The following is a 23,321-nucleotide window of genomic DNA, read 5'->3' on the forward strand; positions in this document are numbered from 1 at the left end:
AATTTCAGGAGCAGATTCTTCTGCACTGGCAAGTTGACATTTAGCGGCAAAGGTTTGGCAGAAATTTTCAGCTTTGTCTTTTGCTGTAGTGTAGACATGACGACCATCCTTAAGCACTGGTATATCAACTCTGGTGGGCTTACTAGCTAGGATGTTAACAGTATTCCACCATTTCTTGCTGCTGAGGCTGCCATCTGAGAGTTCTTTCCTCAACTTGCTGTTATAGCTCTTTCTGGCTACCTTCTCTGCACGATTATACTCTTTTCTAGCTTTCGTATTAAACTTATCTTTGTATTCTTTGGTGTTATTCTTTTTCAGCTTCATGAATAATCGGCACTTCTTGGTTGCTGCTCGTTTGCAGTGGTCATCAAACCATACCTTATCTCCAGTCTTCTTGATAACGAGCTTTGCTGGTATGAAGATCTCCATAGCATCACTGATGATAGTGGTGATGTTGCTGCAGGCTTCTTCTGGGTCATCAGATTGGAGCCCAAGAGACCAGTCTGCACTGATGCAAGAAAACCTCTCATTCCCCAGTAGTCAGCCTTGTTATACTGCCACACTTTGCGGTGGTAGGGTTTATCTCTGTACAGCGGCACGTTCAGTTTAATGATGAACTGAACACCAGAACGAAATTACAACACGATGTCTATGGAGCAGTGTAATACACCTAATCATGCCTAACTCGTAAACACAAAATCGTAATCAATTGAAATTTTGAGAATAAGATTTTTTCGTGGATATCTACTGAAAAATATCATAAAAGAGGATGATAGGATCACGAAATTCTCCTTTAAGGCGTCGGTCACCTACCTTTGCATTAGTTTTTATTGTGGGACCCGAGAGCACATCAGACACACCAATTTTGCATTTTATGAGGAATGTCTTTCTGATATCAAACTTAGCCACATCTTGGAACAAAGAGATATGGTTTGGTCTATTTTATATTAAAATGATGATAATTACAGCTAATTACACAGTACCTTGGCTTTGGGTCCCCGTCTGCAGCACACTCTAAGGTGTAGACGCCTCCTTCAAACTTGACTTCAGATTGAAGATCTTCTGTTATTGTTGGAGGGGAAATACCTGTTAAATTGAATAAGCTTATTCGTTGAAAATGTTTTTGTAACTGCCCACTTTGTTTTAGACCTATACACGATATAATTTTTTTTTTTATCAAAGTGAAATGGTACACATAAAAATGAAATCTTTGCAGAATAATATTTTACAAGGCGAAAATTCTGTTAACAAGTATGATATAACTTTGTATTCATTATGCTTTACGCTGCATCTTTGTGTCGGTTGTGTGCGGTGTGACTTCAGAAAAGCACAAAACTTCACAAATTGTTTTATCAATTGAATTCCGGTCTTTTTCTAAAGATAGGTTAAAGATCTGGCAATCACATAGATAACACAAAATTGGTCAGAGCTGCCAACTTGTACGGATGTATTTTACTGATTTTACTAAAGAATATCGCAAAAATAATATACTGGTTGATGAATACTAAAAATGGTAAAAAAATAGGCCTAATGTCAATACTTGTGTACCATTTAAATCAATAGTGCGACAATACTAATTTTGTTTGTAAATACTAATTTTAAGGGATCGAATAGCAACATTTGCACAGTATTTTTGTGGGACATGAGTGCACATCAGACATATCAAATTCTGAATACGAGGAATGTCCTCCTGATATTAAGTAATTTTGATTTTTTTTAAATTGGCGACATAAAACACATTTTATGGCAAATTATTACAAATTGATGTCCTCGAAGTAAAATTTATAAATCTACTGATACTATACCTAATGTCATGCAGCTGTTAGAAAAAGCCGAAAATGTTGATATTTCGTATTGAATATAGGCCTACCCATTTTATTCCCAAAAGACCTATATTTTTATTACAACAAGTTGCAATAGACAGAGAAACAAACTCTAATGAGCTGTGACATCATCACCCAATTTACATCTCGCGGTGATTTAATAGTGTATTTACTATGCAAATAACCACTTTCCTTGCTCCACAGTGTATATCGGGAACTAACCCTTTGTTATGCTAAATATCCTTCCCAATTGAAGGCCACACTCTCCATACCTTAGTAAACATCAAAAGAGAAGCTACATGTAGCTGTTTTCCTGTCACAAAATGACACTGAATTTCTGTCATTTGCCATAAAATTTGTATTATATCGCGAATTTCACAATCTAAATGATTTGATATTAGAAGAACATTCTTCGTATTCAGAATGTAATTAGATAGCCACACAAAAATACTGTGCAAAGCTGGGTGATAGACCCCTTTAAGTCGAGAGTATACTGAAAAGTATTTTAGGAGCTTACATTTTAAGAGGCTTACGCATCATACACTGGAAAATGGAAACATTCAAACATTTATACAAACTAGCGCGCGAGACCAAATTAATGATGCTTAAAGGGAGTCTCCTCAAGGGAGTCTCTCAATCACAACATTATGCCTTTTTTTTATAATGTAAGAAAAATGATTATCAAGCACGAATCCCGTGGTTTTATTTGAAACAAACTCATAGTGACCATAAAACGAAAAATAACATCCGATAGTCTATTCAAAATTCCCGGGCGCCGAAATTGTCGAGTGCAATGACGTCCCAGTAATTATTCAATGAAGGCTGACGACAATTGAGCACAAACAACCATTACGTCATTACACTTAGACTATTTCGGCGCGGGAATTTTGAATATCACGTGTTGAGAGCCGAATGTTTTTATTCGTTTTTATGGTCAATATGATTTTGTTTTAAATAAAACCATGTGATTCGTGCTTGATAATTATTTTTCTAACATATGAGGCATAATGTTATGATTGCCGGAACTCCCTTTAATCGTTAGTTTTAATATATCAATATACAGGGGAAAGAAGAATTACGCATTGCACACTAGCACATTTAAACATGAATTTACAAATGGAAACATGACATGCATAGGCAGATATACCAGAGTAAAAATTCCGGACATACCTGCCTGTGCGGGGACTCGAACCCCAGACCTCTTGTTTGTCGGGCGAGCGCTCTAACCACTGAGCTACACAGACTGTGGCAAAAATAGGTCTATCTATGATATATTTAATTTAATGAAAAGTATAAAATATGTTTGCTTTACATTCTTGGGATTCTGCAAATGACCAGTGCTGAATTGTCAACAACACACACAATAGTGCCTCTCCTGAGAACCTAAGAACAAAATATAATGTAGGATCAAATGTTAGTTCTACTTATTATAATAAACTTTCGTTTTGACCGATGCTTCCACAAACACCGTGAACACCGACACACCGCCACACCACCACATAACCACATCACCACCACCACTACACCACCCACATCACTACTACAACAACGACCATATTGATAAAAATCGGAGCAATTGTCCAAATTTGACCCATTTGAAGGTCAAAACGTGACCTTTAGTCTTTTTGCTTGTAACTCGAAAACGGTTCACACAGATAGGTCAAACTATACTTTTTTGGAATCCTTATGACCTGAGGAAAGCATTGGTCATGTTGGTGTAGTCTTTATTACAATCTGAGCACGTTTGAAATTTAACCCCGTGTAACTAACTGTGGACACCTCATTTCATTGGTCCGAGGGCCTATTCTAAAATCAATCATTGTGTAACCCAAGAATATACTGCCTTGTGATTTTGTCTTTTTTACCCTGCCACTATATATATTTGGCTCAAAGTCTCATTTAGGCTCGCACCCGATTGCATCAAGAATTTTGAACAGTAGATCGCTCACTGAGAATATAAAGTGAACATTCTCCATTAATTACAAAACTTGTTACTGTTCAGATCTTATATCCTGAAGCTACTTCCGTCGATTGAATCATATTTTAAAGAGAATTGATTAGTACATTTAACGAAATTTCCATAGAATCAAAATCAAAATCGCCTATTTCAAACACAACATCTACCAACTTAATAATTTAGTAGCCCTACCTTAAATTCATCTTGTGAAATGAGATGCACAGTGCAAATATGCCAATGCAGCTTACTCCAAACCAGAAATCCAACCAAATGGACGGGATGTTACGTTAGTAACGTATTGATTGCAGATAAGATTGACCACAAAATGTGAACTGTGAGGAGTCGAGGCTTCGAGGAAGTAACTTCAAGAATTATGATGAAATGATGAAAACTTGAACAAAATGTTTTCAGATTTCAACCACTTTATTTTCACTCTTGATTCCCACGCCCAATTAGTATACAATTCTGTTAGTTTTGACTTTCCCTATCAGTTTTAAAAGCTCAGCTCAGCCATTTTCCTGTTAACTTATTAAATCAAGAAGTTATGTCAATAGTTATCACCCTTTATCATGTATATACAGAGTGCCCTTCATCAGAAGCAAAAATCACAAAAGCCGGATGCCATTGCCAGTTTCATTTCTAAGCTAATTGTTGGTTTGGGCACATATCGAGGTTCTATTGTGTGTGTGCCATTTAAAGCTTGCCATATACTGGATTTTGTTGGCAATGAATATCTCGTTGTTAACTTGTTCCGAGTTTCGTTTAAAAACATTAACACTATAATTACGTATAAGTTAAAACTGATACTAGTAAACCAACACTAGTTTACTAGTCTTAGTTTAAAGTTACCCATTTTCATCAATATTGAAGCACTTCTTTTTTGTCAGTGTGACTGTAAAGTGTAAACAAGAAATGTCTTTACAAAAGACAACGCCACGAACGAAGATCATATTTCATAAAAGTTATTTAGCTCCGATAATTTCCCTGAAATGATGATTAGTTTTTATATGTGGAATAGGCCTAACTAATGTGCATAATATATTTTTTGGTAAATAACACCAATGTCATACTGGGAGATACCGTAAAATATTGGTACTCAAGAATTTTCATACTGTAGCTGCCGAATGTTCTTAAAAAATGAGTGCTAAATAATTCTAAATTGTAACAAAAGGCTCAAAAGCGTAATTAAAATTGTGATCACATCTATCAAGTTTCACGATCTACCAAGTGACAATCCGACAATCAATACTCAAGACCTTGGGTGGCCTTAAACACATGCATGCATGTGGTGCTCAATGATGATCACACTAGGTTTCACTGTAAATCTAAGTGTTTAGGGTTTCTGTAAAAGTTTTAAACACTGCAAGGTGTTTAATTTTTCATTTACACAGTAAAGGTATGACACCTAAACACCAAAGTAAACACATAAACACAAAGAGTAAACACATGAGAGTATTTAGATTCTATAAACATTCAACATGTTTACTTTCAAAATTGTTTAGAAAGTAAACACACCAAATATTTCCAAAGTAAACACATGTGCATTTACTTTCCGAACAATATGAAAGGTGTCCTATACCTTTACTGTGTAAATGAAAAATTAAACACCTTGCAGTGTTTAAAAAGTGTTACAGAAACCCTAAACACTTGGATTTACAGTGTAGGCCTACTCAATTGTCCACGGATGACCATAACCTGACATTTTCGCGCTTACATCCACCATGTTTCATGACAATTAAACGAACTATCAATAATGAGAACATGGATACCCTCAAACAATAAACGAACAATAAACGAACATTAACTCCTATTGGCTCTAACTTCCTGTCAACTCTCTAATTCATTACTCCAAACTTCTCTGTCTTTTTTGCCTTTAATGTTAAGAAGTAGGCCTACACTGCAGTTGAATGACTAGAAGTGAAAAGAAAATGGCTCCTGCCATCCCACTCGCCTTAAAAGCATGACAATTTATTATAAGAAATGTGAATTTTGCAAGTAGACCTATATATAGTTAGGCCTAATTGTTAGTCGCAAGCACATTATAATCAAAACGACTGAATGCCATCCCAGATTATAATTATGTATTTTATGTGAATTGTATTGCCTTCAATTGCAAAATTTTATTATTCTTATATCCATTTTAGTTTTTATCAATACTCATGTAACAATAATTGTATATATTAAATAATTATTATTGTCTTGTTTTAAATTGTCCTGTAGGTTTTTATGCATTGAGCTTTATATGATTGTGTAATGTGTGTAATTTAATTTTATAATGTTTTTATGTTCCCCATGGCCCCTATGTCATGTGCTTTGTACTGTAGACATGTATACTGGGCTATCCTGGTAAAATATGACTTTATAAATAAATTACTCAATCCAATCTTCACTCTTTTCAAATTATATTTTTCTGAATATTAGGCCTATCTACTCCTCAGCATGCTCAGTGCGAAGTTATGGACATGACATTCTTGCCTTCTCCACTCTGGATTGTGTTGAATGTCATAATATTGACATAGGATCGAATAAAAAATAATCATGATCAAATAAAAAGGATCATACCTTTTATTTAGTTGTGCATGTATTAGTTTATTTTATAGTAATTAATTTAACAAATTAATCAAATAATTACCTCAGACCTATGATGCGCGTATTGGGGGCGCCAGCCCCCGCGCCCCAAAGCGGGGTGGCGAAAAGGAAGGGGCGGCAGAAGAAGATGGGGCGGCCAAAACAGTTATTTTATTAAAGAAAAAAAGGGCGAAAATTGTCAATTCAAAAGTGTGGATTTTTTTTCTTTTATAGCCCTTAGGGAGTGTTCATTAATACTTTGGTGGGGTGGGCTGGTCTTCCTCAAAATTTTCGCTCGAAAACTTTTTGCCCCCCCTCGAAGGATCGCTAATCTTTTTTGTCCCCCCCTCTTTTGACAGACAAAAAACACCCCCTCCCCATTATCGTATAACAAACATTATACTTAATACTGTTGTTTCCAGAGGTGTGGTATCTGGGTCACATGTCATTGAGGGAGGAAAATGTTTGAAACATTCTCGGTGGGACAATTGCACATAAATAGCCTACAAGCACAAGAAATTTTTCATTTTATACTTAATTTAGATTTATCCCAAATCAGGGTGTTTATCTGATTTCACAGGGATAAATGAAATAGAGGATTTATTTGGAGGTTTATGGAGACTTCATGGGCACAGCAGCATAATTTGGATCCGTGGCTATTATGATAGTACAAATAGGCCTACGCGCGAACCGCGCAAAATGTTTTTTGCCATATTGGAGCTTGAATGGTCAGATAGGAATTAACTTAGCTAAATTAGCTTAGTTAAATTGGTCAAATATGAGATTAATTTGGTCAAAATCACACACACGTACACGGGCATCAGTTCTGGCCCCCTAAGACCATTACCTGGGCCCAGGCTGTGGCCACTCTGCCCTATGGTAAATCTATCAATGGGCCGATGTAAACAAAATAATTCTGCAATGAGAAATAGCCTAAACTGTAGGCTAGACAGTCTACACAAAGAAAAGTTTATTTGCAAATTTTTCCCGGTTTTTGATCAGATTGTTACCGGTATTGTTACTTTCTTGGAGTGAACTGACTGAAGGTAGGCCCTATATATAGCCATAGTTATGTTTGATAGCCTACTTTGTAGAGATATAAAATTTTATAATAAAAATATTTCCCAGACCAACCCAGATGTTGCATGTTGCTGATCATCTTTAATGTTATATTAATTAATAGATATGTGTGCACTAAGTGCCATCATTTTGAAAGGGCATTGAAAACCCAAATTTGCTCATGTTAAACTACATCCCTGGCCAATTTTGTGCCTATTTTTGCATTTTTCTCAAAAATTATAGCGCATTGGGGACAAGTAAGATATGTATATTATAGGGGCAAGGACTACAACTACGGCACTGGAAATTTTTATTTCTGCACAGACAACAGTTGTGGAGTTACAGTCAAAAATGAGGGAAAACAATATTTGATCAATAAATCAATAACTACTTGCTTTGAGATGCTCGGAATTTTCAGTACAGTAGTTGTAGTCCTTGCCCCTATAATATACATATCTTACTTGTCACCAATGTGCTATAATGTTTGAGAAACATGCAAAAAATAGCCACAAAATTGGCCAGGGGTGTACTGGTGTGGGGCGAAACGTCCTGACACCGTACGGAGTACGGACGGAGTACCCCCTTAAAAGTGATCAGAGAGTCCGAAGCGCGCGGAATCATGGGTTTTAAAGCAGAAAACTTTTTTGACCCCCCTTTCGAAATACCTAAAACTTTTTGGTCCCCCCTCTTTTAAGCCCAAAACTTTTTGGGTCCCCGCTCCCTTTTTACCAGCCCCCCCCTCCCTACCAAAGTATTAATGAACACTCCCATTATCCTTTTTCCCCCTCACTTTTTCAAACCTGTCTGGCCCTATCTGGGCACCTGATCTCACAAAAAAATTAGAATAGCGCTCCTATCGGTTGTTTGATGCCAGTCTATGCCAGGTTCCGAGAAAATGTCGGGTGCAATAAAAAAAGTAAGAAAATTTGGTCTCTCAACATTAACAGTAAAGTTTTGAATAGAATAGATTCACAATAAAAGAAGCTACTTTACATCATCAAAAAAGCGGGAAAGAGCAGATTAAAATATTGGCGGCGACTGCACAATTTCATAATTTTGTCATGATCAGTAACTGTAATGCTGTCGAATTCTGCTACTTACTTTGCTGGTTTCCTCCTGAATCTTCCTCAGGCTCTTGTCTTGGGCATGTGGGAGCTTTGCTAGGCCTAGGACAGGGTCAGAATTTTGTTTCACAGTGCGAGAATCAATCTTGATTCTTGCAGAATAAATTTGCGGGAATCATTTGATTCAGCGTTTCTTTACTTTATTAATATTAGGGTTTTTTTATTCTTTTAGTCTTTACTCATTATAGGAAGAATTCAAAACACGGCGACGATAACAGTCACAAGTCTGGTCTTTTACATCCTCAAATGTGTAGGTAACCTAGGCAAACCTTAGTTAACACATTTACTAGTCAGCGAATTCGCCGAGACCGGGGCCCCAACACAATGCATATTTACATAGAAATTTGAATTTTTTTCGAGAATAGGTGGGTGAAGGAAACCTACATAAATATGTTTTTTATATTTCACTTGACCCAAATATATGATTTTTATGGTGATAATCAAGTCGCACATGGAATTTTAGAGGATTTTGATAGCAGTTCCATTAAAAAAAGCTGCCATCGCCATGAGACTAAGATCTAGAAACACCCCGAAATGCCGTTTTGGGGAATTTTGCTAGCTGAATCTTTTTGATGAAAGTCAATCTTTGACAAGATGTAACTTTGCTACGGAAAGTGCTATGAAAAAAAGGTTTTCAGTTTTGGCTTAGTTTACTCAAGGGCTTTAATTTGATATATAAAACGATGCAATTTGATGGCAAATTTGAATTCACCTAGGATACCTAAAATGTGCTCAAAATATACGAACATGCACCAAATATGTTTTGTTTAAGTCTCATCTTCACGTGAGGAATGGTAGGAAGTGGTATTTATGAGAAAAAGTGGTATTTTATGTGTACCCTGGACCAGATATGCTCAGGAGTCTCAGACCTTCGTACGGAGAAGGCCAGTGGAAATCGTAGTGACGGAGGTGTGAGTACCTCGGGCTATATCCAGGCTGGACACATCACACTACCGTGTGATGTGTCCAGTTCGTCGCTGAACTTGCATATAAGATGGAGACTTAGCATAACGGCCTGCCTATTTACGCTTCCTGAAAACACTCTTGCACATAACATACAAAACCACAAATTCACTAACTTCAACTTGCACTACCGACACCATGAAAAATATTTTAATTATTACCGATCCTTCAGAATACTTGCAAATATTGGCAGTTTCATAAAATCCTGCTGCTGAAAATCGTAAATTCCACAATCTTCTGTCAGATCCAGGTCAGTAATCACAGGTGGGCGAATCTACCAGCGTGACAAGACCAGAGATAATAAAAAGGATGAGAGGCCACGCCGTACAAATAGCTAGCCTGATTGGCAAGCGTTGTCGTTGGCCAGATCTTCTACGGTCGTGTATGATGAGTAGAGACCATAGAGCCCTATATAGGGCTCTGTGGAAGAAACGGTTCCTAATTTTGAAGCCATGGATAATATATTCATTTATACGAGAACCATATTTTTGTACCAATCACAGAACAGAATTTCACTTACTCACAGCTGTCAATCATTCTTGTGAAACGAAGCTCCGCCTAGTATCAAGGTCTTCTTCTGCGCATTGGTTGTGCGCATTAACTAGCCTCCAGCACAAATCCTGTGCACACGATCAGGTTGGATGGGCGGTTTACGCCTGGTTTACATTAACAGGAACTGCGATGCATCCTAAACTGGATCGTTTCCGTGTATTCGCATTGCATGGTGGGTAATCGCCTGCCAATTTGCGTAGCTCCACGTTCACAACAGTTTAAAATCAACACAGGTAAATCCATATAAAAATTAACATGGACACAAAATTGACATAGCTTATGTAATTCAAATAATAAAATAATAAAATGTAATATTATCATGATAGATGCATGTTTTATTAAAACTTGAAAAGATTATTAAGGCCAATAATTTGTTTGTGTTAGTTTGCACGAGTCACAAAATGGCGACCCATCACGCATTTTCTGCATGTGCCGACATTAGTAACTCATAGTGACGGTCCTCAAACTAGCGCCAGTGTGTCTCAGGCCTGATAACGACCCCAGGTAATTTTATGCAGAAAGTTTTCTTGCGAACAGCTGCAGGTGACAATTAAACAATGAACACGGCTTGTTTATGTACATGCGTGGGGAGGCTTGTACGTCAGCTGACGTGTTTGGACATGTTCCGGCGTAAAAAAGTGTCGTTTTTCTTCATGAAAAATACCAGCGATGACCAGTTTTTTGTGGGCTATTTGATTTACAGGTATGTCGGTTCGTCATAGGGTAGAAATAATAGCTGTACAATTTGTATAACATACAGTTTAACATAGGCCTAAACATTTATGGGCACAAATCGACCTTCCGTATTATGCACAAGTATGTGGAAGTGGCAGGCATAACCTCAGGCTATGCCAGTGTTATAACCCTAACCCTAACCTACACAGAAGGCAGCTATAACATGTACAAATAAAAACCCCTCAAAGTAAAGAAATGCCTTTGATTCTTGCAAATCAACTTCTGTGTAAACTACAAACGTTTGCGAGAATCAACTTTGATTCACGCAAATCTGTTTACGAGAATCTTTGCGCGAATCGATTCTCTGATTCACGCTGAAATTCTGACCCTGTAAGGCAGTAGACTAGGAGGTCGCTAGGAGTGGTTGTTGTCTAATTCTGGTCTTTTATGTAGTCCAAGTAGCTGTCTCTGAAGGTTTTGTGGGTAGGGATGTCAATGATGTCTTTTAAAGGAAGGTCATTCTTCTTCCTACTTTTTCCTATATACGTGCATACCTCAAATTGAGTATTGTCGCACAGGCTTAACGTGCACAGTTTTTTTACCTATGCACGATCCTGGAACCTAGGATTGATTGCAGATATCAGAACCAGGGATGGTCCCCCTTCTCTTTTCGAATAGCTCTGACACTTAACGTGCACAGGGTTTGACTCTTCCTGTACACGGGACCAATATCTGCATGTGCTAAGCAGTGTATGGGGGCGAGAAAATTCTTCAATTAAATTCTGAAATTAATTAACTGAACTTAATTCCAAAGTCTGGAGTTGTGGTCCGTGGAAACAATAGTTCTGCATGTCTGTAGACGTTCGCCTTTTGTATCTCTTTCCTTGTTGAAAAAATTAACATTGTGAAGATAGGACTTCCGGGCCCTACTCTGCCATATTTGGCTGAGTAACGGTACATGAACATGGCCCTTTGTGCCCATGTAAATTAGTCATTGTGTAAAGCTCTGTTTTATTTGGTTGAATAAATTCATCAGGATCGGTAGAGTAAACTCAGTAACCAAAGTTCTTGATATCTGATCCAGAAATTGCACTTACTTTGTGTATGTTTCAGCAACACTGTTGCCTTTGTCAACACTTGATGATGAGTGATTCCTACTGGCAACCGACGCTAGATGTATCTCCAGCGTAGGTCTTGGTGTTGCCAGTTGATTTTCCATCTGGGGATTTTCTTGAACCCAGTTCTAGAAACTCATCAAAGATGTGTGAGAGTTGATACTGTCCGTCGTCTCTGTTCATGGTGGTGCCCTCCTCTTTCTAATTTCTATAGCCTCCTTTATCCAGCGTGTAAATCGTTCTTGTTCTGTGCCAATGATCTGAGCGTCCCCCCATCCAATAACATGGTTCTTGTCGACTACGTGATCTGTTATTGCAGACTTGTTTACCGTTGTGAGAGACTCTTTTCTACCGGCTCTGGTGGTAACTGTACTGTTAACCTTCTCCACTTCTTTCCTGTGTTCGTCAAGTCGTGTACCAAATTTTCTTCCAGTTTCCCCAATGTAGGAAAGGTCACAGTTCAAACAGGGATCTTGTAGACTGCTTGGGTCAAGTTGTTTGGATCACGTTTATCCTTCGGTGGACCAATTCTCTGGAGGCGTGTTGTGTGGCTTCATCGCGGTAGAGACATTGTATTTCTTCATCACTCTTGACACCCTTTCTGTAACTCCTTTCACATACGGTAGAACGACCATACCACGGCTTCTGGTGCTGTCATCAGTCTTTTTAGCCGATTTCTTTGGCTTGACACTCTCCATCTGGTCTTTAACTTTTCCAAATGACCACTTAGGGTAACCGCATGTTTGCAACGCTTCCTGGATTTTCTTTTCCTCCTCAACCTTGTCCTCATCTTCCGTCACGATGGTGTTTTTCCTGTTGTATAACGTGCGAATCACCCCAGTTTCTGATGTAATGGATGGTGCGACTGGTAGTTGAGGTATTGGTCGGTATCGTGGGCTTGCGATATACCAACAACTTCACCGTTCCATCGTCTTTCTTCACAATTAAGGTGTCTAGAAATGGAAGCTGACCTTGCGATTCTTGTTCAAAGGTAAATTTGATGGAGCCTGACTTGTCTACTTGGTTGATGTGGTCTGTGAGTTGCTGAACACTGTCTCTTTGAATAACTTCAAGAATGTCGTCGACTGTTTTATTGTTTATACTCAGTCATGGGTTACTCATCATCAGACTGAATCATTGTCGTTTACAACTGCACAAAATAGGCATACGTGTCGCTTTTGAAAAACAGCGAATCATGTGTATACTCAGTCATACAAATATGACGGCGATTTAGTACACTGATTATGCGTGCGATTCAGTTTTCTGCATAAGCGATTGAGTATAAATGCATCTTTAGAAATGACCGGCGATTGTGTGTTCTCAAGTGGCTTTTATCATGTTTATTAGCAACCTGACACACATTTGTATTGGTTCGATTCGATCAAGCATTGAAATGCTTCCAACTTTTGTACTGTATCGTTCAAGCATGCTCAACCAATTTTTCAATGCAAACTTGTGCCTCTGGCCCTAGTAGAAATGGATACTATGGCCAGAGTTCTAGGGCTAGCATGTCTGCAATCTCATGTCATGTCATGTCATAACTGCATAACTGCATAATTTGTCATTTAATTTTACCAGTAGGGGTCCTAATGTTTTTCCTGTAGGAAAACTAGTTATTAAATGCGTATTCATAGTAAAGTACATTTTTCAGGTGCAAACAGGCTTGTTGTTGTACACATATTCTTGTATGGTGTTTATTAATAATATTTATTGGAAGGTAAATAATTTAGTATGCTTGCTGTCTTGAACTTAGTTATCTCTCTATTTATATTATGTCTTAATTGCTATGAAAGTGCTATGAAATCTGTCATTATTTATCTCTTTATAAAATATAAAATATAAATGTAATTTCACTAATAATGAATATAAAATTGTTGAATGGTTATAAAATAGGGGTTCATTCATATATTTTCATGACTAAGTGGTTGTTTATCCCCGAGGGGCCGCTTGCCCCGTTCATATGTACCAGAACATTTTGTGATCCTTATTTGATCAAAATAATAACAAAAATTATGAGTATCATTATTAAAAAACATGATTTTCCTTGCATTTTTCCTACCCGGCGATCTCACATCCGGGATAAACACTGTTTATGCCCGGCTCTCGACCAATCATGTGCGCTGTTATATAACGTGTATGTATGAATAGCTTATTAAATGGTCCTCATGATCGCGAGGGCAATGCAGAGTCTAACATTGCTTTGTTGTTGTGTTTTCCTGATGTATCAAGACAACTAGTCAGCTAGTCAGCTGGATGATTTTGCCATTTGCTGGCTACACACTAAGACAGTGGCCGACCACCAATACATACCTGCCAAGTGTCCCGATTTTGGCGGGACATCCTGATTTTAGACCCCCCAAAACGTCATAAAATCGGGATGTCCCGATTTTCTAAAAAAACCAAAAAAAAAACCTATTTTTTTTTTTTTTTTTTAATTTTCAAAAAATATTTTGGCCAAAAATGAAGTTATAGGCCCTAAATTACTTGTTATTGAAGGTTGGAAACCATAGAAATACTGCTACTTTTTTTTTTTTTAATTTCCAATTTTTTTTTACATAGTTGGATTAAGTTGTACATTTTGATTACTTTTGCTTCTATTGAACAGTCAGGGACACATTGAATTAGTGTACATTGTTAGCTGTTCAATAGAAGCAAAAGTAATGTACAACTTTATCCAACTTTGTAAAAAAAAATTGGCAATTTTTTTTTTTTTAGTAGCAGTATTTCTCTGGTTTCTAACCTTGAATAGCAAGTAATTTAGGGCCTATAACTTGCTTTTTTAGCCAAAAATATTTTTTGAAAAAAAAAAAAAAAAAAAAAGAGGGGAGGATCAAAAATTTGATGAATCATCATTTTTATATTGCGCATTATATCAATTTGAAGAATGTCTCTCATGTACAAAAGTATAGGAAACTGCACATTTGAAACCACTTTTTAGGATGAAGGAAGCATTTTTTCAAAAAAGTCTAAAACAGGTTTTTATGTCAAAAGTGGTCTTTTGGGGTGCTAAATCTGCTAACATTGCCTGAGCTTAGGTACCTACTTTGCATATTTTATAGTATAATTTTGAGAAAACAAGTCAAGATAACAGCCTTGAAGAAGATTGCATGTATAATAGATATTCTTCAAGGCTGTTATCTAGGTTTGTTTACTCAAAATAACCTTATTTTTTAATCCATTTAAATGTAATTTCCCCTCAGAAATGGTGTCTCCTGTAGTGTAAAATGTGTAAAAACCCTCTGGCTTCCGGGGGCTTTGCCCCCTCGACCCGCACCAGGGGCCCTTAAGCAAGCCCCTGGCCATAGTCACGAGCACTACGCCCGCGTCGCAAGCTCGCTCCGCTTCGCAAGTGTCCCTATTTCTAGTTTTCAAAAGTTGGCAGGTATGCCAATACATCATCAAACCAAAGTTAGACATAAACTATATATATGACAGGTAAATGCAGGACAAGGCTACTTTTAGGAACAGTCTGTGCTGCGGATTAGTTGCTTTTTTGCTGAATTATACACTCTGAGCATGTTATCAATACGTTTAAACAAAACTCATTCTGAATTAAACAATAATGTTTTTATGTACCGGTATTCTTAGTTGAAAACAATTAAGACAAACATAATTATATGCATTCTTTTCATGTTTTTTTTTTTCAGACTACGGGCCTTGTAGGTTTGGCAGTTGAAGCAAACCCTCATGAGGTAAGGAAGCGTTACTCTATAAACATGAAGACTTTTGAAAATGGATTTTTTGGGGCATTCATCAATCTAGATCTTTAGGGATTGCTCAAGTTTGAAGGATTAAATTATGTCCTTTTGAGTTCTCAGCTATTCTATAAATATCAAGGCCTAGAAAAAAACATTAATTTTGTATTTTTCTGGAGAAAACTTGTATGCATTATGTAAAGCAAATATGGTATGTGCTTTTAAAAGCAGCATTGCTTTTACAATATTGGACCATTCAGTCCTGCAGCACTAGTTTCTATAATTTGCCATGTGTGGTTTTGGATACAGGGCTCAATACACCTACAGGTAAATTAGGTAATTCTTGGCCAAACTCGAACACTCGGAACACACTGGATACACGATAAACACACACACATATAGCGCAATACAGAAGAAAATATGCACACACCTTACATTGCATTCGAGCTTGGCCAAGAATAACTTAATTTACCTGTAGGGCCAAGATCAAATAACATTCATGACAAATATTTGTGACTTGCAAAAAGTACACAGGAGGGTTTCTTTGCGTAGAACCAAAATAGCCTTCATAATCAACATAGTATTTTGAGTCCTGTTAGGAATTTCTGTCACCTGTCAACTTTGTCCAGAGTTGAGAGTCAAGCACTGCTCCTGTGAATCACTCATGGTAGCTTTGAAGTAACATTTTTTGTTTTGGTTTTCATATCATTTTTCAGAAATTAAGGGTTCTATATGAAAAGATTTCAGCAGCATTGCAACTTATTCCGAAGGATGCAGCATATAGACAGTATACAGAGCAGATAGTAATAGAAAGGATGGATCTAGTGAGCAAGGTAATAGTCACTAATTACTAAATTAAGATAGGAATGAAATGTCAATGCATTAGGAGCAATTCATTGGATATTACAAATATTTGAAATTTGGGTCAGTACTCATTTGTACAGGACAATTTTCCTCCAATTTCTTAAAACCTGGGTCGGTCGGGCCTGCAGAGGGTTTTTTGTTGTTGCCTAATAGCCTCAAAACAAGGTTCTATTGTGATTTATGCAAAATTGCAGTGCAGTTCAAAAGGGGGAAATGAAATCAAACCAAATGGTAATATTAGAGACAAAATTTGCACCTCACTTTAAAAGTTTCATTACAGCCATTAGATGTTAAGATTTTGATTTGCTCTAAGATGTGGCTAAATGGAAGGTATGAATAGATGTGTGTGCTTCAAAAGTACAAAACACTACAGGAAATATAATTCAGTGGTGAAGCTACTGGAGGGAAAGGCGGTGGTCCCTCTGTTGAAATTGGGCAGTTTGGGCCCCTACCTCATGCTTAATTATACAGTAAATTCAATTGTTTTATAAACACAGCTGGATTTTTTTCTTGCAGGAAAGCAACATTGATAAATTGGAGGAGAAAATGAATGCTGGACAAATTGAAGAAGTAATTGCACAGGTAAATATGCTTGTTACAGGATTTATGTAGATCACTTAGATGTTTCTTAAGTATTGAGGTATAATTATTTTTTAGGACAGGTCATGTAAGTGAATTATTGCATGACATACCCCTATGTTTGAGGCACATACTTTGCAACTTTTATGAAAAACAATCCTAAAACTGAATGAATAGTCAATACTGAAATCAACACTGATGAAACACATGTTTTATAAAAACGCTCACAAATTAAAAACTAGCGTTTTGTTTTTCATCAAATGTATATTGCGTTTTTCAACCAGGCACCTTTACCAAATTGACTGGGACTATAATAGGATCTTATCACAAAACATGTAGAATTCTTCTGTAGTTATATCTGAATTATGAGGCAGTTGCTTTCAAAAGGAAGAAGTTGAATAGGGTATCTCTATTGAGTGCAACCAGATGTAAAGCAAATACAGATTATGTAAGATGACTGCTTTTGGTAGGATTTCTGGAACATGGCAATGAAACAAGTTTTTACCAAAATTGCTTCCCATTAGAAATAGATCAGATTGTATAATATAAAGTTTATGTGTAACAGATATTATTGTTATTAGACGTTATGGCATGATATGATATATTTACACTAGTTTTCTTCTGTTTGCTTGCAGGCCAAGGATGAACTATCACTAGCTCGTAAAATGGTAGAATGGAAACCATGGGAACCATTAAAGGATGAAGCTCCACCAGGCCAATGGAAATGGCCATGATGGAATTATATCAGCATGTGTGTGCTGTGGACACTAGTTCTTAAATATTGTTACATAGTTTTATGGACCACCCTCTCTCCTTATGACAGAAGAATGGCGCATCCTGAACATTGGATTATTTAGTGCTATCTGCATCCTTGAGGCAGTGACATCAAGGCTATGAATTCATGTCACTGCCATGAGGATGAGAGAAATCATAATGTAATGTGAAATGAAAAGTTGCAAGAATGAACCCAAGTATCCATTAGAACACAACCATTTTACTATGGTAACATTTACTATAGTATTTGACCTAATAAGATTGTCTGAAGTCATATCTTCTCATCACGATTGGTAACAACTAATACCGTAAACGTTCGCCTAATGGCGCGCATGGGTGGGTCCTTTGCCTTAGGGTAAATTTCATGTACAAATAGAGAGCTTCCTCCTCTGAAAATTCCAACAAGAATTAAAGGTACGTGCCCTTATTTGCTGGTGGGATTTTTATGGGAGGGCACTTTTAGTTTGTGTCTAAAATTCCAGTTATGTCAAGGGAGCCCATAGCGCCATTAGGTGAACATTTATGGTATTCATTCCTTCTAAATCCAGAAGATTTACTACAAAGTATTGTAGTTAATGTTCAGGGTCAGTAGTGAATATTACTGATGTTGGTCATGTTTGATCTTAGAGTGACATGACATAGGCAACAGTTAGTTGCATGGTATTATAAATGTGTGAATGAATAAATGATGATGTAAAAGTATAACTGATTATGTATGATTTAGCTCTGTGGGTTTATTTGTACTGGCTCCTTATTTGTAATTCTTTGGGTGGGGTGGACATGTGGGTCTTAAAGACTAGCTAAAACTACAGATTAATAGGATTTTATATATTTGGTTGATTGATTGATTGATTCTTTGATTTGGTCAGACAAGTATCTCCATTTGGCAAATTACACCAACTTTCTTTATTATTATGTTTTGATGAATCCAAGTGTGTGAAAATATTGGATCCAACACATAATAATAATAAAATTGGATGCTTTATGCCGAATATTTATTGGTCTCGCTGTGAGTTTAAAAATATTGGGACTCGACTATGGCATGTCTCGTACAATATTTTAAAACTCATAGCTCGATCAATAAATATGGGCTTAATCGATTCAATTTTATATCACAATTCTGATGCATTTCTCTGGATGAATCATCTTCAAAAAAACTTAACACTGATAACAATCAGTGTTAATAGTATTTATACTAACTAGTTTTGTTATTTTCCTTTAGAAGAAAACACATAGCAGAGTTTTGGAATTAATCCAAGACATATCTCAGTGAAAGCATAAAAAAAATAGTAGGGATAGCTTAAAAGTGAAGGATAAGTCAATCGTTCTTTTTTTATTTGGAAAAATATAGCAAAATGAAAGAAAATGGCATTGTTGATAATTAGGAATCTCCATTCAATTGCTTGTATCCACAAGTTTATGTACGGACATCCAAAGCCACATACTGTATGTTACTGTGCATTGCTGTGCGCAAGTTATGGTGACAAATTTTCTAGCAATGGGCAATCGGACTGAGTAGATGGTATGTGACTAAGAAGTAAGCAAGTCACTGTGGCTCGTAAATTGACAGCAGTCCCAGGAAACTGTGGTTCGTATGCAGTTGGCATATATGTAATGCCGGTCTGTGTGATCGCCTGACTGGTAGTATAAGAGAGTCTTAAACAGAATACCCAAACATTAACCAAAATTGTGACATATAACTTTACAGTCCATCTTTTACATGTTTTATGTGGATTTCTCTGTTATCCAGATGTGTGAATTTCACAGGAAAACCTGTTTTTAAATGCTTTATCACCTTCATTGCATGTTCTGAACTGAAGCATTCAGAATGATATCTACATGTATGTGGCATATATGTATGTTACTCAAATATCATCTGTCAGTGTTATTACCCCATGTTGAGTAATCTTTTGTTGTTCCAATTTGGGTTCATGGCAATTCAGTAGAGAATGACACATTCACTTATCAGATTTTTCACTTGGTTCTATCATAGACGAATGGTTCTATCTGTTTAAAGCCATAATGCAGATCTTATAAAGTTTATAATATGAAATTTTTCAAACCTGATTTTTGCCATTTTTGTAATGTTTACACATGTCAGAACTTGCACCTGAATGGAATCGGCCAAATTTGTTGTGTTTGTAGGTCAACAGAGCAATTTTGACGTAAAAGTCCCCAGTGGGATTTCTTTCACTTTACCCTGTTATTTCAGCTTAAATGGACAAACCCTTCCCGACAGTTATTACTAATATTATTTCAGCATTATGGGTAAAGAATTACAAAATTAAAATTTGATAGAAATCGTACATTATGGCTTTAAAGAGGTTGGTCCGACTGTATATGCCTATTTAGATCTTATCACTTGTGTATATTAGCACACCCATGCTCTTTCCTGATTTACTGAATCACCGATAGTGAGCTTGAACTTAACCAATAATATAATTCTTGTAAGTGTTTGTGTACATGTCACAGTATGAGTCTTCATGTTTGTAGAGACTAGCGGGGTACTCTGTGGAAAGGTGTGCGCTTTGCAGTGTGTTAATTTCTTTTGACATTACGGTGTGCAGAAACTGCATAATTTACTGTGTACTTTACTTCATTAAGTGTGACAAATTTAGGCAATCGGACTGAGTAGATGGTATGTGACTAAAAAAGTAAGCAAGTCACTGCGTTTCGTAAATTGAAAGCAGTCCCGGGACGTACTGTGATTCATATGTACTGTAGTAGGGATCGATATGCAATGCCGGCAAGGGTGATCGAGATCATGGGGGATACAGAGCCATTACCATGTATCACCTCACATCACCCTGCATTAACTCAAATTCACCCGAACCGCTTGCTCAGTAGAAACACGCTGAATGTTTATGCCCCCTGTATATAAAGCATGGAACACAAGTATCCATGAGTAGTGGGGTATTATTCAAGCTATGTTTCAGGCCACATGTGAAATGTCATTTAAAGAACAATGGGCTGTGCAATAATTATGTCTACCCCAGGTGGTATGGTCTGCCAAAAATCACTTGTCCCTCTTGACTGTGCCAAAAAATCTTTGCCCCCTTTTGACATGCCAAAAACCTTTGCCCCCCTTTTGATGTGCCAAAATTCTTTGCCCCCCCCTTTACACATGCAAGATTTTGGGGAACCCGAATTTAAAACCTCAAAATGTCTTATCATATAATGCGAGTGCAGCGAGCAGGAAATTTTGAATATTTGAACGTGTTCCGATTGTTTCCTACACCATTTTAGGGCGATAGAAATGGTGACCAAAATATCTGCCCAAAATCACTTCCCCCCCCCTCCTTTTGATCTGCCCAAAATTGCTTGACTCCCCCTTTCAACCAGCCAAAAAATGCTTGCCTCCCTCCTCTTTCTCTTTTCTCTTTTCTTTCCTCCTATTCACCATCCAGGGGTACACATAATTATTGCACCACCCCTCATGCACCAAACCTTCCAGCCACATATTACTCCAATTTTATCTAATTTACATTGGCTGCCAGTTCATTTAATTGAGCCTTGTTGATCTGTCCCCCCATGACCGGGATGTTTTTAGTTCAACAAGATTTCTGTTAGCTGAGTGCAAGCAAAGTGCAAACCTGTGCATGGTGCATTATATGGATGAAGAACTTCAGTGATGTATGATGTTCAATTCCAACAGCGCAATATGTGAGAAGAAGCTAATATATTGGAGTCTCATTATGAACTAGCAGCCAATGTAAATCAAGATAAAATTTGAATAATATGAGACTGGAAGGTTTGTTGTGTTTGACAAGATGAGCAACTGTGTTTTGAATTTTGCCCTCCCCCCCAGGGCTCATAATTATTGCACCACCCTAAAGGGGTACATAGCCCGGGGGGTAGCCTTTAAAAAAAGTAAAGAAAAGAAAGTCATGTGCAAAGACTGCTTTGCCGGCCATTTTCTCGACCCCCAGTGAACCTTTTTCTTTGGCCAAATACAAATTGTCATTTAGGTATTAAAGCCATAATGTGTGATTTGCATAAAGAATTTGCTCGGTTGACCTCCTGGGTTGACCTACAAACAACAAATTTGGCAGAGCCCATTTTGGGTTCAAGTTGGGACATGTGCATTGGCTTAGGAAGATTTTCAACATCGGGGAGTTGAAAATTGAAAAAGGGGTCCCCCCTTTGAGTCTGAAAATTTTGCAAAATATAGGTCACAAACACCCATTTTCCTCTATTTTATCGCAATTTTTTTACTTCACCTATGATTATTGAGGGGGGCTGATAGGTACTCAGCCCAGCCCCCCCAAGCCCCGGTTCCTAAGCCTATGATGTGTACATTGCGAATATGCAAAAAAAAATTGGGTTAAAAAAACAAACTAATTCCATATTAGAAGATACAGGGTTCAAAAGAAATAACTCCCCCCTTAAATTACAAAACATTTCTTTGCATAACTTGACATATATTTTGTTGATTTGAAAAATTCAAAAAGCTGTGAATAGAAGAATCGTTTTTTAACCCTCTCAAAGTTGATTCATTTTCAAAAACAATATTTTTGGTCAAAAATAATCATATTTTTCAAAAATGATGCTTTCAGAAAAAGTTGCACCTTACCACATTATGTACAAAACGTTCTCAATATTAATGTCAAGGTTGATTTAATTCGTGTTTTTTTTCCTTCACCTTTCTGTCTCCGGATCTTCAGGCACCCATGCAACCATCATTCAGTGCAAAACAAAGATTTGTTGGAGTTCATTTTGGCGTAAAATAAGATTTTCTTTGAAGTTTTTAATCAGCAGTTGTTTCAAAATGATAAAATCACTAGGAAGGAGAAATGAGCACTCCACGCATAAATTTGACCAAACGGGTGAACATTTACCTGTATTGGGTCAGTTGAAGCATCTTGCATTTTGATTTAACATGGCTTTCTTGGATAGAGGTGTAACACTCATGATGTGGCCACAGGAGATTGGCTACATGCATTTAATTGGCTGTATGCTGACTTCCAACCTCCAATCTTTGTTGGCCATTTCTTCTTTGTCATGTATGCCTTTATTCAAGAGAGCCGTTGCTCTTTTTAGATCTTTACAACTGTTTCAGTCTACCATTTGCAAGTAAATTTTGCATCTCTTCTAGCCAACGAAAGAAACAAGCATCCCACTACAAACCTTATTTCTATTTCTATAGTGATTTTACCATTTTTGAAACACGTACCAACTGAAAACCCCATTCATGTCAAAATTCATTTCAATGAATCATTGTTTTATACTGAAAGATGTTTGCACGGGTGACCGAGTAATCAGATACATAAAATTTAAGAAAATTAACTAACAATGAAATCAATCAAACCAGGGATCACATTGATATCGAGAACGTTTTTCTATATTACATGTATAGGATGTTGAAAAGTGCAACTTTTTCTAAAAGCATCATTTTTGGAAAATGTGATTATTTTTGACCAACAAAAAATGATTTAAAAAAAAAAGAAAATTGGGACGGTAGCAAAACTGAGATTCCTCTATTCACAGCTTTTTAAGTTTTTCAAATGTATGTCAAGTAATATGCAAAGAAATATTTTGTAATTTTAGGGGGGAGTTATTTCTTTTGAACGATG

General features: G+C 36.9%; 2 protein-coding genes across 3 annotated transcripts in view; one reads left to right on the plus strand and one right to left on the minus strand.

Annotated features, from left to right (window-relative positions):
• The window catches only part of LOC140149257 (neuronal cell adhesion molecule-like), a 29,484-nt gene extending 25,100 nt beyond the window's left edge, over positions 1-4,384 (minus strand). The window contains exons 1-3 of one of the 2 annotated variants that reach the window (XM_072171500.1): positions 3,973-4,384; positions 3,136-3,206; positions 984-1,086 (exon numbers count right to left, since the gene is read on the minus strand). In XM_072171500.1, the coding sequence (XP_072027601.1) occupies positions 984-1,086; positions 3,136-3,206; positions 3,973-3,983 (185 nt within the window). In that variant the 5' untranslated portion in view covers positions 3,984-4,384. The remainder of the gene's footprint in view (positions 1-983; positions 1,087-3,135; positions 3,207-3,972) is intronic. The other variant, XM_072171501.1, reaches the window with a different exon arrangement.
• Positions 4,385-8,249: 3,865 nt separating this feature from the next.
• Positions 8,250-18,012, plus strand: LOC140149258 (NADH dehydrogenase [ubiquinone] 1 alpha subcomplex subunit 5-like). The gene is made up of 5 exons (XM_072171502.1): positions 8,250-8,323; positions 15,484-15,528; positions 16,248-16,364; positions 16,912-16,977; positions 17,610-18,012. Exons 1-5 carry the CDS (start codon positions 8,285-8,287, stop codon positions 17,706-17,708), a joined length of 366 nt encoding a protein of 121 aa, XP_072027603.1. The 5' UTR covers positions 8,250-8,284; the 3' UTR covers positions 17,709-18,012.
• The last annotated feature ends 5,309 nt before the right edge of the window (positions 18,013-23,321 follow it).

This window comes from Amphiura filiformis, chromosome 3 (genome assembly GCF_039555335.1).
Source record: "Amphiura filiformis chromosome 3, Afil_fr2py, whole genome shotgun sequence".
Taxonomy (NCBI): Eukaryota; Metazoa; Echinodermata; class Ophiuroidea; order Amphilepidida; family Amphiuridae; genus Amphiura; species Amphiura filiformis.

Bases quoted from the DNA above. Each gene is read 5' to 3' on its own strand.
- LOC140149258 (XM_072171502.1), top strand. From the start codon at position 8,285: ATGCCAGGTTCCGAGAAAATGTCGGGTGCAATAAAAAAA. The intron at 8,324-15,483 runs GTAAGAAAATTT...TTTTTTTTTCAG, and splicing joins TGTCGGGTGCAATAAAAAAA to ACTACGGGCCTTGTAGGTTT. The intron at 15,529-16,247 runs GTAAGGAAGCGT...ATCATTTTTCAG, and splicing joins TTGAAGCAAACCCTCATGAG to AAATTAAGGGTTCTATATGA.